The sequence below is a fragment of the Pyxicephalus adspersus genome, chromosome 12 (assembly GCF_032062135.1).
Source record: "Pyxicephalus adspersus chromosome 12, UCB_Pads_2.0, whole genome shotgun sequence".
NCBI classification, from domain to species: domain Eukaryota; kingdom Metazoa; phylum Chordata; class Amphibia; order Anura; family Pyxicephalidae; genus Pyxicephalus; species Pyxicephalus adspersus.
In genome coordinates this window covers 40,501,799-40,516,896 of record NC_092869.1, presented here as the reverse complement: position 1 = coordinate 40,516,896, position 15,098 = coordinate 40,501,799, and the positions used below count along the sequence as shown (strand labels likewise).

The 15,098-nt window shown below is 37.7% G+C and overlaps 1 protein-coding gene across 1 annotated transcript in view; it reads left to right on the top strand.

Moving 5' to 3' along the window:
- KLHDC1 (kelch domain containing 1) overlaps nucleotides 1–12,995 on the top strand; it is an 18,213-nt gene extending 5,218 nt beyond the window's left edge. The window contains exons 4-13 of the mRNA XM_072428096.1: nucleotides 1,033–1,151; nucleotides 2,073–2,151; nucleotides 3,042–3,125; nucleotides 3,330–3,410; nucleotides 3,868–3,923; nucleotides 4,366–4,478; nucleotides 4,643–4,715; nucleotides 6,836–6,920; nucleotides 7,992–8,044; nucleotides 9,589–12,995. Of these exons, the coding sequence (XP_072284197.1) occupies nucleotides 1,033–1,151; nucleotides 2,073–2,151; nucleotides 3,042–3,125; nucleotides 3,330–3,410; nucleotides 3,868–3,923; nucleotides 4,366–4,478; nucleotides 4,643–4,715; nucleotides 6,836–6,920; nucleotides 7,992–8,044; nucleotides 9,589–9,757 (912 nt within the window). The 3' untranslated portion in view covers nucleotides 9,758–12,995. The remainder of the gene's footprint in view (nucleotides 1–1,032; nucleotides 1,152–2,072; nucleotides 2,152–3,041; nucleotides 3,126–3,329; nucleotides 3,411–3,867; nucleotides 3,924–4,365; nucleotides 4,479–4,642; nucleotides 4,716–6,835; nucleotides 6,921–7,991; nucleotides 8,045–9,588) is intronic.
- Nucleotides 12,996–15,098: the final 2,103 nt, after the last annotated feature.

The window sequence follows — 15,098 nt, the reverse complement described above, 5'->3', positions numbered from 1 at the left end:
GGTATAGCACAATACCCACCCGTCTGCCTGTCTGGTATAGCACAATACCCACCCGTCTGCCTGTCTGGTATAGCACAATACCCACCCGTCTGCCTTCGTGCCTGGCATAATACAATACCCGCCTGCCTGCCTGGCAAATGTTTAATGTGAGGCTTTATTTCCAGTTTAATAGAAGACTTCTAGAACATAGAGAAATGTTCAGTTGTACTTTATATGTTTAAATAAAATGCATTAAGTTGGATCCTTGTCCTAAAGCCAAATGAATGTTCCCTTTTATTCGACTGAACACATTCCAGGTGTTTCAAAACAAAAGGCATGCAATGTGTTAAGGACAGGTAACAATTGGTAAATGTCACATTTCTATAAAAACCTTATGTTTGTTTTCTTTCCTTGCTCTTTATATAGAAGCAGGTATCTCTCTGCACAGGTCTGTCACAATTCTTGCTGTAGTAATACCTTCTTTGGGGTCGGTAAGTCAAATCTTTGCTTTCTTGTAGAGTCACGAGTGTCTGGTACATTATCTGAGGTAGCAGCTGACAGAAGGAACCACTGCACCTAGTGAAGGCAAATACATTATTATACACACATGGAAGTGCTTAATAGCAGCAACACCCATAGCTCTCCAAGTGAGTAAAGATATGATTCACCTCCTCTTTGAAAGATAACAATGAACTCATATTTGCTACCTTTATGTTTGTTTGAAAATCTTTCGTTATATATGGCTAATAAGTGCAAAAATATCCATGTTGATCCTGAGGATTTAGTGATCTCTTTAGTGCCCTCTGCTATTGTGAACCTAAGAAGAAAACTAATGCAACCAGTACAATCGGCCCGATAATCTGCTATTTATTACATTTTAATATTGGCTTTAGATAAATGTTAAGCCTCTTTTACAGAGTGCCCGTAATTAATTTTTTTTTTTTTACTGTGGTGATTGGGTCACTTTAATTTCTAATTAATCGGTTTCTTAAAATTATCATATTTTTATTGTGATAATTTGTAATTTCTGAGATATCTGTATATCTTTTAAAGCTGTACTACATGGACCTGCACTCAGGGAATGGACTGTTTACATGGAAATGTGTAAAGAATTTTCAAGGCCACCCACCAACCCCACGAGACAAACTTTCCTGTTGGATGTATAAAGATCGGTGAGAGTGAACCATCATCGTTATTATTATTACACAGTATTTATATAGCGCCAACATATTACGCAGCGCTGTACAACGTCTATATTCATGTCACTAACTATCCCTCAAAGGGGCTCACAATTTAATATCTCCACCATAGTCATATGTCATTAATACCGTCTAAGCTCACTTTTGGGAAGCCAGCTAACCTAACTTCATGTTCTTGGAATGTGGGAGGAAACTGGAGTACCCGGAGGAAACCACGCAGACACGGGAGCCTGCAAACTCCATGCAGATAGTGTCTTGGCTTAGATTCGAACCTGGAACCTAGCACTGCAAAGGCAAAAGATCTAACCTCTGAGCCACTGTGCTGCCCACAATATGATTTTAATGCATGACATTATGGTGTCTAATAAATCCAGATATAGTTTTTGGTCCGTCTTGATAAGCCTGCAGTAACAACCGGCTGTTTTTGGGTAGTTACTGAAGAGTTGGGTCACAATAAAGGGGCTGCCACCCACCTACAGCTTCTTCCCACCCAGCTTATAAAAAATTTTGGGTTGAGCACTCTGTAGACATTGCTGGATCACCCAGGTTCACCAATAAAAGTGTATCTTTTCCAGTCTTGAAGAGCTTTTATAAATCAGGCCCAAGGTGTCAAGGACAAGCCCCTTGGCTAAACTACGGTAACTATCAACATCATTCATACCAGAATGCAGGTGACAGTGCCAGGGAGAAGATAAGTAATGCAGCAAAAGTAAGTTCTGGTCTTCTTATTTAATAAAGTGCCATTGTGAGCTGAAGCTTTGGGGGTACATTTTTTTCATAAAGTCGAAATCTTTTAATTTTATTAGTACTTTGTATTTAATCTACCAACTAACTCTGTCATTTAGCTCTATAATTTTACTAATATATCTAACAAGCATATTGTTCTATTTCTAGGTTAATTTACTTTGGTGGCTATGGATGCAGAAGACACAGTGAACTAGACGATAGTTTTGATGTACATGATGCATCATGGGTAAGGTAACCAATAAAAACTTTGATTATCTTTACCATTGTTTACCGCACTCTACAATCTGTTTAGAATCTTCCCGTACAATATTGTTCAGTTCTACCAACATCCACTGTATATAGTGCAAGGGCCTGTCTTGATGAATACAGATTTCACATAATGTGAATCAGAACATGTGGTAAGCTTTATGATGGCCATAGGCAGGCAGATATCATTATGAGATTTTCTCTATTCATTGCACAACAATAACAAGTTACAAGAACAACAAGAATTCCCAAATGCTGCTTTGTGATTATCCATTGCCTAGGCACCCATTATCGTCCTCTAGCACTATAAATATAGTCGGATAACAAGCAAATAGTGTTCCAAATTGCAATTATTTGTGTGCAGTGCATGTGGTGCTGTCAAAAAAGAAAGCCGAGAACACTGCACATTATTTAATAAAGAGTATAGATCTTGATACCACCATTCATTCTTGTGCAGGTGGTGCTGCATTAAAGAGACACCATTTCCAAAGCATATATTACTATTACTCCTTGTGCTGGGCCAGCACCTTCTCGCGTTTTATTAGCTTTCTACATATGGCCGACAGAGGAGAACTGAAATTTAAGTAACAGCCCTAAGTGTGCTGACGTTGCTAATGTCACATTCAAGATGGCGGCGCCCAATAGAAGTTTTGGGGCTTTTCAGATGTCTAAATTTCTCCAGGTAAATAATAACATAAATACAATTATTGAACATATAATCTTTTGGGTACATTAAATTAATCATTGAATGATGAGCAGTCCAGTAACAGGGTCTTTTTAAGCTTGCTAGCTATCCTTTGCAACATTGTCAGGCAAAATCTTTGTAACAGCAGAAATCCTAACTTCAACCTGTCCTTGTGTGGCTTGCAGGAAGAACAGATGTTTTGGGGATGGAACAATGATATCCATGTGTTTGACACTGGGAAAAAAGCATGGATACAGCCAGAGATAAAGGTAAGTGATTGTGTTTTAGAGTATGCTCAGCATCCTCAACCTGAGGAAAAATTGTGAATGCGGTGGATTCTGTCATCACATCGCTGCTGCTTTCTGCATCATTAAGACTTCACTGTTGGAAGAAGACCCTGCTCATCATGTGACTATGGGAAAGGTGCTAACGTTTAACTTTCCAGTAAGGAGTGTTGTTTTTTCTTTTTTCAGAACACACCGCCACAGCCTCGAGCCGCTCATTCCTGTGCTGTCCTGGGAAACAAAGGATACGTGTTTGGAGGACGTGTGCTGGTCAGTTCTGGATTCCTAATATTTCTAACATACATTCTTAATATACATTTAGGAATATTACAAGGCATAAACAATGCATCTTTCTCTATTGCTATTCGTGATGAATAAAACCATCAATAAAATAATCAAATAGATACTTTACCATCAAATACAAGTGTTTTATGTACCATCCACTTGTTCAATATTTGGTCAGTATTTCAATTCATTTAACTGTGATCAAAAGAGAAAAATGTATCTGCAATGTAATTACCTGTCAATTATCATATTGTGATATCCAATACAATGTCCATTGTTGCATTAAAAGCAGATTTGATTGCAATGCAGTTTTTAATAATTTGACATTTGATAGACATTCTACCCAATTATGAGATTGATAAAAAAACATTTGCTCACTATTTTATAATGGCTAGCATATGTCCAGCAGATTGCCTGACTCCCCGCTTATCTTTGCTTCTAGCAAACACGGATGAATGATTTGCACTTTCTGAACTTGGACACTTGGACCTGGTCCGGGTAAGATAACCAGTAAAGAGATATCAGATGTTATTTTTTTATTTGTAACTAGTGCAAAGATCAGGTTTGTTTGGCTGTCTTTATCCCAATTGGGATATTTTTCCTTCATGTCTTGCTAAGAGACACAAAATTTGTTAGTAAAAAATAAAAATCTAAAACACAGGTTTTAAAATAGCTGTGAAAAAGACAAGGCCATATTTTCTTAGCATTTACTCCCTGGACTAGACATGTAGGCTTCGAGATGATGGAGTCATCTAAATCCTGGTGTTGTGTATGCCAATGATGGACCGTAGAAGACAAGTACTAGTGTCACGTGACCCCATTCAGTAAAAATGGGGTTTAGATTTAGCTGTGTTTTTTTTTTTTTCAGATGTAAGATAGTGTCCTTATGCCTTTTTGTTTCTGGGTTTATTACAATTTACTTGGATTTTGTCCTCTCCAGGATCAAGATTACAGGAGAAAAGCCAAAAGGCAGATCATGGCACACACTAACACCTGTAGGAGAGGAACATTTATTTCTCTTTGGGGGTCTTAGTGCTGAAAGTGAACCACTAAGTAAGTAGAAATTATATAATTCAAGTAATATTAATAATAACTATGTATATGTTATAATTGGGTATTTACAAACTGTTATACCATGACAGCAATTGCTTTCCTTTGAAGGTAACACAACAGTCATTTTTGACCTTTCTCATTTCACATGCATGTCATTTTTCCAGGTGATGGATGGATTTATACTCTTTCCACCGGTGAATGGAAGCAGTTGAAACATTTATCAAAGGATCAGCCAAGGTACATCTGCAGAACTTTTGGACCAAAACAAAAGATGTTAAATAAATTCTGTTTTAATTTAGGTGACCGGTGTTCTGAAATCCATGGTGTCCCCAGCTGAAAATGTTCACCCGTCACCCTATACCCAAACCTTAAGGTTTTTATTGTTGTTAATGCCTTTTTGGAGAGTTTTCTTCTAAAACTGAACTTCAGTCAAAAATATAAAAATATTTTAGCTGAATAAAAACCACAATGAAACTAACAACTTTTGCAGCAATACTTTAATACTTTTATTTTGGTCCATTGGTTAAATGATGGGCAACCAGTCCAGATGAGCCCATAAATAAAAATCTAACAGCTTTTTTTTTTTTTTTTTTTTTTTTTTTTTTTTTTTTTTTTATATTTCTTACACATTAAAACACAAAGGAGCAAGTAAATATTGTTGAATATTTTGCATTACTGTACCACAGTACTTACCAATCAGGGAATAGTTGCACTGGACTAAACTTCTGTTTTAGAGTGGACCTGTTGTAAGAATAATGGAAGCTATCATTGCTGACCTCTCGTTATGAGAATTTGTTTCCTGGCTGTTATGTGGATGCCCTGGCTTTAGTGCTGTCTAAATAGTTGAGCATGTATGAAATATGTAATTCTGATACTTTTATCCCTATTCCAATCTTGCTTGTTGATGTGTGTGTGTGTGAAGGTACTGTAGCCAGGACATCTACAGTATATAGCATTTTCAGAAGCAGGCCAGCAATGAAAGCCCCTTGGTTTTCTAATCATTTTTTACACCTTGGTCCAATTCTGCCGTGACATATGGGAGATTGCAACGCATGTTTTTGTGATCTGCAATATTCGCTGTTTGCATGCTGGGTTAAAGAAGCTTGCATGGGTATTGCCAACTATTTTATGACTTCAGTGTGATCTTGTATTTAGTAACCTGCTTTGTTAGAATATTCAGGTTGAGGTTAGAGCAGAAGTGAGGGAAATGTAGGAGTGAAAGAGCTAGACAATGAAGCAGCACAGCCAGCCACAAGCTACATGAGGACCCGGCTCAAGAGAGAAATGTCATACTGCAGCTCGACCACAACCATATCTACAAGGATGAGGTGAGGAAGGAGAGGGTTCTGCTAATCACATAATTCCATTGGATTATCAATACCTCAGAAGTCAACAAAATATTTTGTAACTTCCACCCAAAAAGCAGCATAATTATTAGTCGGATGCACTTCACAGCAATAGACCAGTTTTAATAACCTAGCAGTTAAGTAGTGTCACCATCTGAAGTGCTAAAGTTTGATCTCATAAGGAATTCTATCACTTCTACCATCAATGTTCACATCTAGAAGAAATCCCCATTTGCCCCGTGCTGTTTGTAGTAAATATGAGTTACTCCAAAGAAACAGAATGTACTGGAGACATATACAAACATGAACAAGTCTCTTGATACAGCACCAGTAAAATAATGCACGACAAAAAAGCACACACACAAAAAAACAAAAACATTTACTTAACTGGTAACAGCTGACGAGTCAAAGAAAATAGAAGTACATGACTTTGTCAATTGCTCAGCAGGTGCCCTGAGTTTCCATGGCCATGTTGGCATTTCTACCATCACAAAGTCCCCCTTAGGCAGCGTGTGAATTTACCATTCATGCTACAAAGATCATTACTGGTCAGAACATTTACTGCTAATTCTGTTTCTGTGCTGGGCACATGTCCACCAGACTGGATCAATGAGCCTCCAAGCATCCATGTCACTTCTATGGATAACAAATCTAGAAGTACTTTGCAAAGGATAAAGAGGAATACTTTTCACCAGGTGGTGTGTTAAAAAAAATCTCCATGTGCATCTACTGTCTGACGTTTCTGGGTGTGTCATAATGCGTTTTCTGTTTTCAAAGTTCTGTTGTGATCACTTTTAGTTACCTCTGGACCTCTGCAAAAATTTTAGATTTTTACTTGAGACGAGCACGACGTTCATCTCGCGTTGAGAATAACTTCATATGCGTAAACCGCTTTAGACAGTCACTCTGTGACTCCAGTTTATTTACCAATATTACATTGATTTGTTAAATACATTGGTATGCTTTGTATTGTGTATAAGCATGCACATGCTAATTGTACTTTGTTTATAGACTCTGGCATACAGCCTGCCTGGGCAAAGAAAGTGAAGTGATGGTGTTTGGTGGCAGTAAGGATGACTTGCTCTCCATGGACACTGTTAGTATAAAGAATATTAATATGATACATCAAAGTTGGCTTACTCATTTAGAAAATTTGGCACTTTGCCCTTTTGACAAATAAAGCTAGGGCATGTTATGGGCTTCAGCAAGCCAGGTTTTGTTGGGAATGGAAAAAAAATCATATTTGTATGCTTGCTTGAACTGAAATGGAAATGTGTAGATTTCAAAATGTGGAGTATAATGCACTGACTCTGCCTAACTGCTCAGCAACTGCTGAAATAAGATTTTACTATACTATGTAAGAAATAATTACAAGTGTCCAATGAGGTAGAAATTGCAACTAGGCTTATAGGGGCTACCTGCAAAATATAGTTATAAAATATAGCCATATAGCTATGTCTCCACCATGCTCCACTACACCCCTATCTCAATCTTGCCACTGCAAGGCTTTACCGAATTTCCCAACAGTGTCTACCCACCTGGACCCTGTCTTGTTCCCCCACAGAACAGTACCCACCTGGCCAGCCTTTTTCTTGTTCCCTAACAGTCTCCTGTGCGGGCTCCTCCCTTCTGCTGCTGCCAGTGGCACTACATGCTTACGCACATCATCACTGAGGGGCCCATGGCTCCCCTTTACTATCCTGTCATTGGGAAGAAGGGGAGGTGGGGTTGCCTATAATTTAAAATTTCCCACTGGGGTTCATAAATCTAGCTGCATATATGCCATTATCACTATTCCACCACATAGTGACAAAGTCAGTTCAGTTGAAAAAAAGACATAAGTTCAACCAATAGAGAATTAAACATAACCCAGGTATAAAACCCTATAAGACATAGTTGGTCCCGAGGAATGCAAAAAAAATCCCAACCTAGTTCAATTTGCTCCTACAGGGGAAAAAATCCTTCCTGATTCCATGAGGCAATCTGATGTTCCCTGGATCAACAGTCTCTGTTATCTTTACTTTAAAATGTTAATTTTGTGCTTCTGGAGATCATCCAGCTTTTTCCTAAAGCAATCTATAGAACTTGTTAAAACTACTTCCTGTTCCTTGTTATGTTGTATATGGTCCATGATTTTAACATAACAGAATATTGTGTGTTGTTGCAGGGTCACTGTAATGATTTACTCATCTTTCAGATACAACCCTACTCTCTCCTCAGGTGAGAAAGTTTTCTCCCTTCTGTAGATTAACTGCCTTTGGATCAGACAAATACATGTTTTGTCTAAGTGTAAAGCCTCATTTTTAATTGCCAATAAAGATTTTGGGAAGGCTTAGCACAAATGAATTGCACAGGACAGAATTTTCATCACTGAACTCATGCAGAGGATTAGTTGGGTCTAATCTCAGTGTACATAATTTACATGGTAAACCCTAATGTATATCTAAAGCTAAACTTGTTTTTTTTTTTTAAAAGGAGACGGCTTCAATCTTTGGCATGATTTTATTGTTACAAATATAAAAGGCCAGTAGCTGTGCGATTGCCAAAGCCCTGTCTGATGCCAAATTTTTAATTTGGAACTTTATCTTTAGCATCAGCTTCAGTGTTGGCTTAAACACATCAGTATGCAGTAAAAAGAAAGAAAGAAAGAAGTGGCCCTAGTAATAGTAAATCAGAAACAGTCACATGCCAAAGTTCAACATATAGGGAATATTTTTGGAGAAAAAAAGATTTGGAAAGCGGCACTTTCAAGGGCCATATCATTAAACTTCAATACATTTTATTATATGAAAAATTAGAACACACAACCTACAAAATAACATTTAAAAGTTTCACAAAAGCTCATGAATAGCACAGCAATGTCACAAATATAGATACATACTTCCCAAAAACCCATTTCCAATAATATAGAGGGTTTCTACAAAAGGGGAAAAGAAAAGGGTAACCTTAATTTGATGCATATCACAACACTTAAGGTTGCATCCTCAGGAATGACAGTGACATTTGGATACACTGAGCAAACTATGAATCTCTTATTCTCAATGGAAAATGGATGTAAAAAAGCAGCATGTCACATCCACCAGGAGTGAACACCAGCGTTCCAACCATCTTCCTGAATATCAACACTATCTGATAGGGAACAGATCCCCAGAAAACAATACAATCTCTAATAAACATGTTCAAATGTTGTGGGGAAGAAGAAAGTACCATCCAGCATGTGGAGACGGGAGACATAACCAGGGTACTCAGCCAAAGTTTTGCTGTGGATTGACTAAATGTTGCGAAACATGTAGAATGAAGGTTACCAATTTTTCTTCCCCCTCCAACTATCTTGATGGAAATGGTTTTGGGGAAGTATGTAATTATATATTTGTGACATTAATGTGCCATTCATGAGCTTTTGTGAAACTTTTATGACTTTTAAATGTTCTTTTGTACTTTGTGTGTTTTAATTTTTATATAGTAAAATGTATTGAATTTTAATGATATAGCCCTTGAAAGTCCCGTTTTCCGAATCGTTTTTTCTCCAAAAATATTCCCTATATGTTAAACACATCAGTAGGTAATGGACTGGTCTTCTTGAAATTTGGGACCATGCAGCCTGCCGCACATTGTCCTTATCCATAGGGAGCAAGCCAAACACTCTTATTGCAGTCCATGCCTTATGCTAGTGGCATCCAACATTTATAGAGGTATATTTATCCTGATTATCTGTGTGAAAATTGTTTGTCCCTGGTAATTCATTTGTTTATTTTCTGGTAAAGGTTGTGTCTGGATGCGATTGGGAAGAATGCCTCCATCTTGGGAAACCAGATCTCCTGTCTCCCTATGAAGCTGCTAGAACAAGCCAGGAAGAGGATCACCTACTGGACAGCAGCCGTGTTCAGACAGAACAGGAGGAATCATTTGTATTCAGTTAATAACAGGATATGATCACTCTGAATGTAAACAAAAAAAAACTCACTAATTGCACTAGTTATTGGCCCCATGTTTGGGGGTGAAAATATTAACTAGACAGATTAAGTCTTGGAGAAAGCTCAGAAAAATTGGTAATTCAAACTGAACATATAATGATTGCAATGACTGCGCTGCATTAGAGAGTTGACCTTCAGTGAAAACCACGTGTCAAAATGTTCAGGAGATCCAATTCTATAGGCAGCTGGAAAAGTTGGCCATTCCCCTTCTATTTTTTAATGATACTTTTTGGATAATAAGCCCACTCATGACTAGAATGTGCCAAAAGTCCCGAGTGACGGGAATTGAGCAAATCAACTCATACACAAATGCCAACTTTTGTCATAAGAGTCTAGCTTGAGGGGCTCATAGTGCCACCCAGCCCTCTTTTCAGCCCACTCTAGTGATGGGAGTTCACACTGACCAATAGAAAGTTTTGGAGGTGGCAAAATGAGTCAAGTTTAAAAATAATGATCATTTTGTCATTTTTGACAGTTTTTTTTACTGAAGATTTATTCAGATGCATGATTCCATCCTATGCTTAGTTTGAATTACTCTGGTTTATGATATAGTTTTACTGTAGCATTTAGGTTTTGCCCTAAACAAAATATGCAGGTTTATGCATAAAGGGACAGTCAACCCAGTGCAGACATTTCATACATGAGGTACCGGTGACAGGTTGCATCGCCAACGAAGCAATATTTTTTAGGTACTATGGTGGACCTTTTGTTGATATTAATGCTCAGTGAGATTTTTTATTTACATTTAATTTTAGGGAAGAAGCAGCAAATAGGTTAAGACTCCCTAAATTGTAGCAAAAGTAAGACTTGGTAGTTGAGGTCATCTGACTTCAGCAGCGACAATTATAGATGGTAGGTATAGCTGGCTATTTATCCTTCTAGCTAGTCATCTTCTCCATTTTTGGTGTACAAACGCTATACTAATTAATTTGGTACAGACTAAGCTATATGTGTATATGCTTGGTTGCCAGTTCAAAATATTTTGTTTGAACTATAGAAAGGAGAGGAGGGAGCAAGTCTGACATTACTTATGAAGTTTTGAAAGTGTAGGACAAGCTGAATTGGACTTACTAAAAATCTTCATCTTCCCATCACCCTGGTGACCTTCACTGGATGAATTAGCACATAGTTGTCATCATAACAAATCTGATTGTTCAGTATATTGAGCTCCATACAGATGCTTGATTTTTATTGCTGAAAATGATCATTCGTGATCAGCTCAGGTGAAAATTTAGCATCAGTACAGGTGTCCCATAAGTCATTCAGCAATCCACTAAACGATTCTCCACTAATGAAGGCTGCTTTAATTTTTCAGTGTAAGTAAGCCGTTGCATTGAGTGATGTACAAATGTAGCTCCAATAAGCTTATTTCCTGAATTTATATGTAATCACACCAATGGTTTGGGTCAAGAAGACCTTTTAGTTATATGGAGCTTGCCTGAACCTCAGCCTATTAGCATGACAATTGTGTCAGGATTCACAGCTAACATGGGTTTAAGCAAAATTTAAACCATGGGACTTGCCTACCCATGTTCCGTTAAAGGGCACCACCATTTTCATTTCTTTTGTCCAGCAACCATCTTCAGCCTTCGTGATTGGCTGTGCCAGGATCACGTAACTCCCATGCAGGAGTTCACCCTTCCCCAGCATTTGCAAAGGAAGCCAGTATTGGCAGGTTTCCCTTGCAAACAAGGCTGACGCTGAGTATGCACTTCTTGGCTTTATCACATATTCCCAGAGCAATCAGACAGTTAAGACATTGCCTGTCCCTTTCTGCAATAACCACCTTCTCGATCCTTTATTATGTAAAGTGGAATTTAGTTTGTTACAAATAAACCTGGCAGGAGAATGTTGGAGTAAACGTACATACAGTGAGGTCTAAACTAGGGTTCACGTTTTCTAAAACTTAGAAGTTAGTCCAGCGAGAATGTGCTGTGATGCTGGAGGATGCCTGTGCAGTATTTTGAGAGCTTGGCTTTCATTTTCGACATTTTATTAATTGGGTGTAGGAGCCAATCAGTAAAGTGGTGCTTACATTTAAAAAAAGGTCAGTTTTATTAATTCTGCAGACAGTGATGTAGATATTGCACTAATCTGCCTAATATGACACTTTTGATCTTCTTTAGCGTTCTGTATTGTATGTTTTTGTGCTGCAGAATTGAACAACTTCCCGGTTACCTAATAGATTGTGAATGTTTACCTAAAGGCTGCATAGAGAAGTTGCTTTTCAGAGTTTGTAAGGTTTGTTAAGACAAATGTTAAGACGTTCAGAAACCATACACCATAAATAGCAGCAATACTCATCTTGCTATTTAGAGCAGTACTTTGCATTAATTCATTTTATCCACTGGATGTCTCCAGTCTTCCTGGTTAAGTATCCTGGCAGTCTTCCTGACAGTATGACTTTCTGTGAGCTGCCCTGTCATGGACCCAGCACCTGGGGCTGTACCATCACGCAGCATGGGCCTACAGTGATCCTGGACCTGGGGGCATACACAGGTTTATACATGAGCACTGTTAGGTCCAGGAGGAAAGACTGCCAATGGAGAAGAGAATGAAGGTGCCATGACATCACAGACTGTGCAGAAGGCTGCAAGATATAAAGGGAATTAATAAAACTTATAGGGGTCTAAAGGGTCTGGAGGTATAAAGGGGGTGGCCAGCAACCCAAATTTTACCAGTGTTCAATTAATTTCCCACAATAACCTATCACATTGCTGCTATATATATATATATATATATATATATTTGGCATTATGGTAAGTGAACACATCCCCTACTTGTCCCCTACTTTCACTTTCAAGTCTTCCCAGTATGCATTTCAATTAGTTCAAGGAGGAAGCTGAAACACTTCAGAAACCTCCAACGTCTAACCTGCGCCTGTGCAGCCTCCACTTTATTTCATAATAGTTTTGTTATATTTTTAAGTGTTTATATTTAATTGTTACAAAGAAAAAGTTATTTTATATGTTATTTTAAATTGACAGTGTTATAAAGTTTATTAAGCTGGCTTTCACTGCAGAGACATTTGTTCAAACTGAAGAAACACTAAGAAAATGTCATTAATTTGCATTCTTCTGCCATTTTTTTTCTTTGTGAAATAATATGTTGGTTATTAAAATGAATCTGTAATGTTAAGATAATATTTTTCATTTTGTTGTATTATGTTCCGTATTAAAAAAGGGAAAACACTAAAAGATGTCACAGTTCTGTTTTAAAAAACAAAACATGAAATATTGAATATTGATCACACCACACAGCCTGGTCCTGTCACTTATCATCATGTCATATTCTACATACTAGCACAGGAACCTCTAATTTCCTGATGTGCAGCTTGCAGCCTATTGGTGCTTACAGTGGGGCCCCTGTAGTCTGTGATTTTTTTTTAGCATGGCTGCCTACTTAGGGACATACTCCTAGGCTTTTCTGTGCTGTCCATTTTTTGCTCTTTTTAGAATTTAGGGGAATATCAAATGAGGTGCCTGAGAAATGCCTGAAAATCATGGAGGAGTTGTTCTGTAGGCTAGAATAACCAAGGCAATGTCTCATCTGCAATAAATCATACTTACCTGTCTGATCGTTGTCTTATCTGTTACAATTGCTGATCTGGAATTACACAGCTCAGCATAGGAAGCCGGGATACCCTGCGCCTCTCTGCTTGCCCCCTGGATGCCAGGACTGGCTGAACTCCTGTGCGCCTGTTGCGGTTATTTCATCCTGACCCGGCCAATCAAGATGGCCGAAACACTGAAACAATGAAGAAAGGAGATGAGTTGAGTGAGTTTAGTTCCTATTTAAGTTTTATGTTTTTTGCAGGTGTTGAACTGATATCCCTTATATGCTTATATTGGAATTTTTAACAGACCAATGGGAAATTTTTATTGCTAAGATTTACATACACTGTGGGCTCTGTTTATAAAACAGGGAATCACACATTCTCTCAAACATTCACTGGTGGGAATCTTCCAGGTCCATGTGTTTCAATGGCAGTCAGTGATTACCACCAGGGAATGTATGAAGGAATTTATGATTCTGATAAGTAAGATACCAAAAGCAAAGTTAGGCAGTTCTCCTTACTATGTTGAATAAATATATGCCATGTTCCTAATTATTCATAACTCAAAAAAAAAAAAGGAAACAAAAGAAATGTCATTGGACTTTTAAGGCAATTTTTTTAGCAACTGACCAAATCGACTGTTTAAAAAAGTAAAAAAAAAACAATTTATTCAATAACAATTAAAATACATAAAATATTATTCACTGTATATCATTAGGTCTCATTTTTGTAGATGTTATTCACATATTCCACGCATTTTGTGGAACATAGTCCGCTTCATCAGTTACACTTCTCAACCAAAAAACACCAAAAATATAATAAAAATAAATAAATGTAATATTTCCCCTAAATACTTCATCCCAGCCTATCAAATTCACATTATGTGTATATGTATATATTCCCAAAACATTTTGAAATAAAGCGCACATATAGCACATAGTGACATCTTACTGCCTCCATGAAAGTGTATGAACCAACCTTTATTCATTATCAAATACTGTATAGCAAACACATAAATAAATTAATTATTATGAGTAAAATGTCGAAAGGGTATATATCTTAGTACTGCGGTCACCAACCAGTGGTCTGTAAGAAAATTTTGGTGGTCCACAGAAAAATTTGGACATTATTTGCAATTTTTATGTTTTAATAATAAAACAAAAATATTATTCTAATAAATTCATATATTCTGAACGACTTTATATTGCACTAAAATCACGAACTGTACTAGAGACGGTGAAACAGACCCCCATAACAGACCTCAATAAGCAGCCAGTGACTCTCTCCAGCAGCTCTCTGCTCCAGACACGTCCAATCAGCACAGGGCTTGGCGGAGAGGGCGGGGCATAGGAAAGATGGAGGTGCAGGAAGCTGCTGCCATTACTCTTTAGTTACCCAGTAACAGGGGCCATAGTAACCCCCCAGGCCCCAGTGACCCCCAGATTTCGGGTGACGTCAGTGTAGTGTTAAGTTGCCGAGCCGTACGCTTCAGTCACCCCGCTCTGCCAATACGCATTCTCATCCGATTGTTTTATTTTATTTGTTTATTTCTCAGATGTTCTTTTAGGTAAGTATGTGTGTATTTTCTTTACTATTATATTTAATGCCATCAAACAGTTTGACTTTGATAACTATGATTTCTTGTTTGGTCTTAGAATCAAATAAACCCATAATGAGTGAGAAAAAGCAAACATATATTTTGTATTTCTTTAGTAATATCAAAGATAACACAACTAACGGTGAA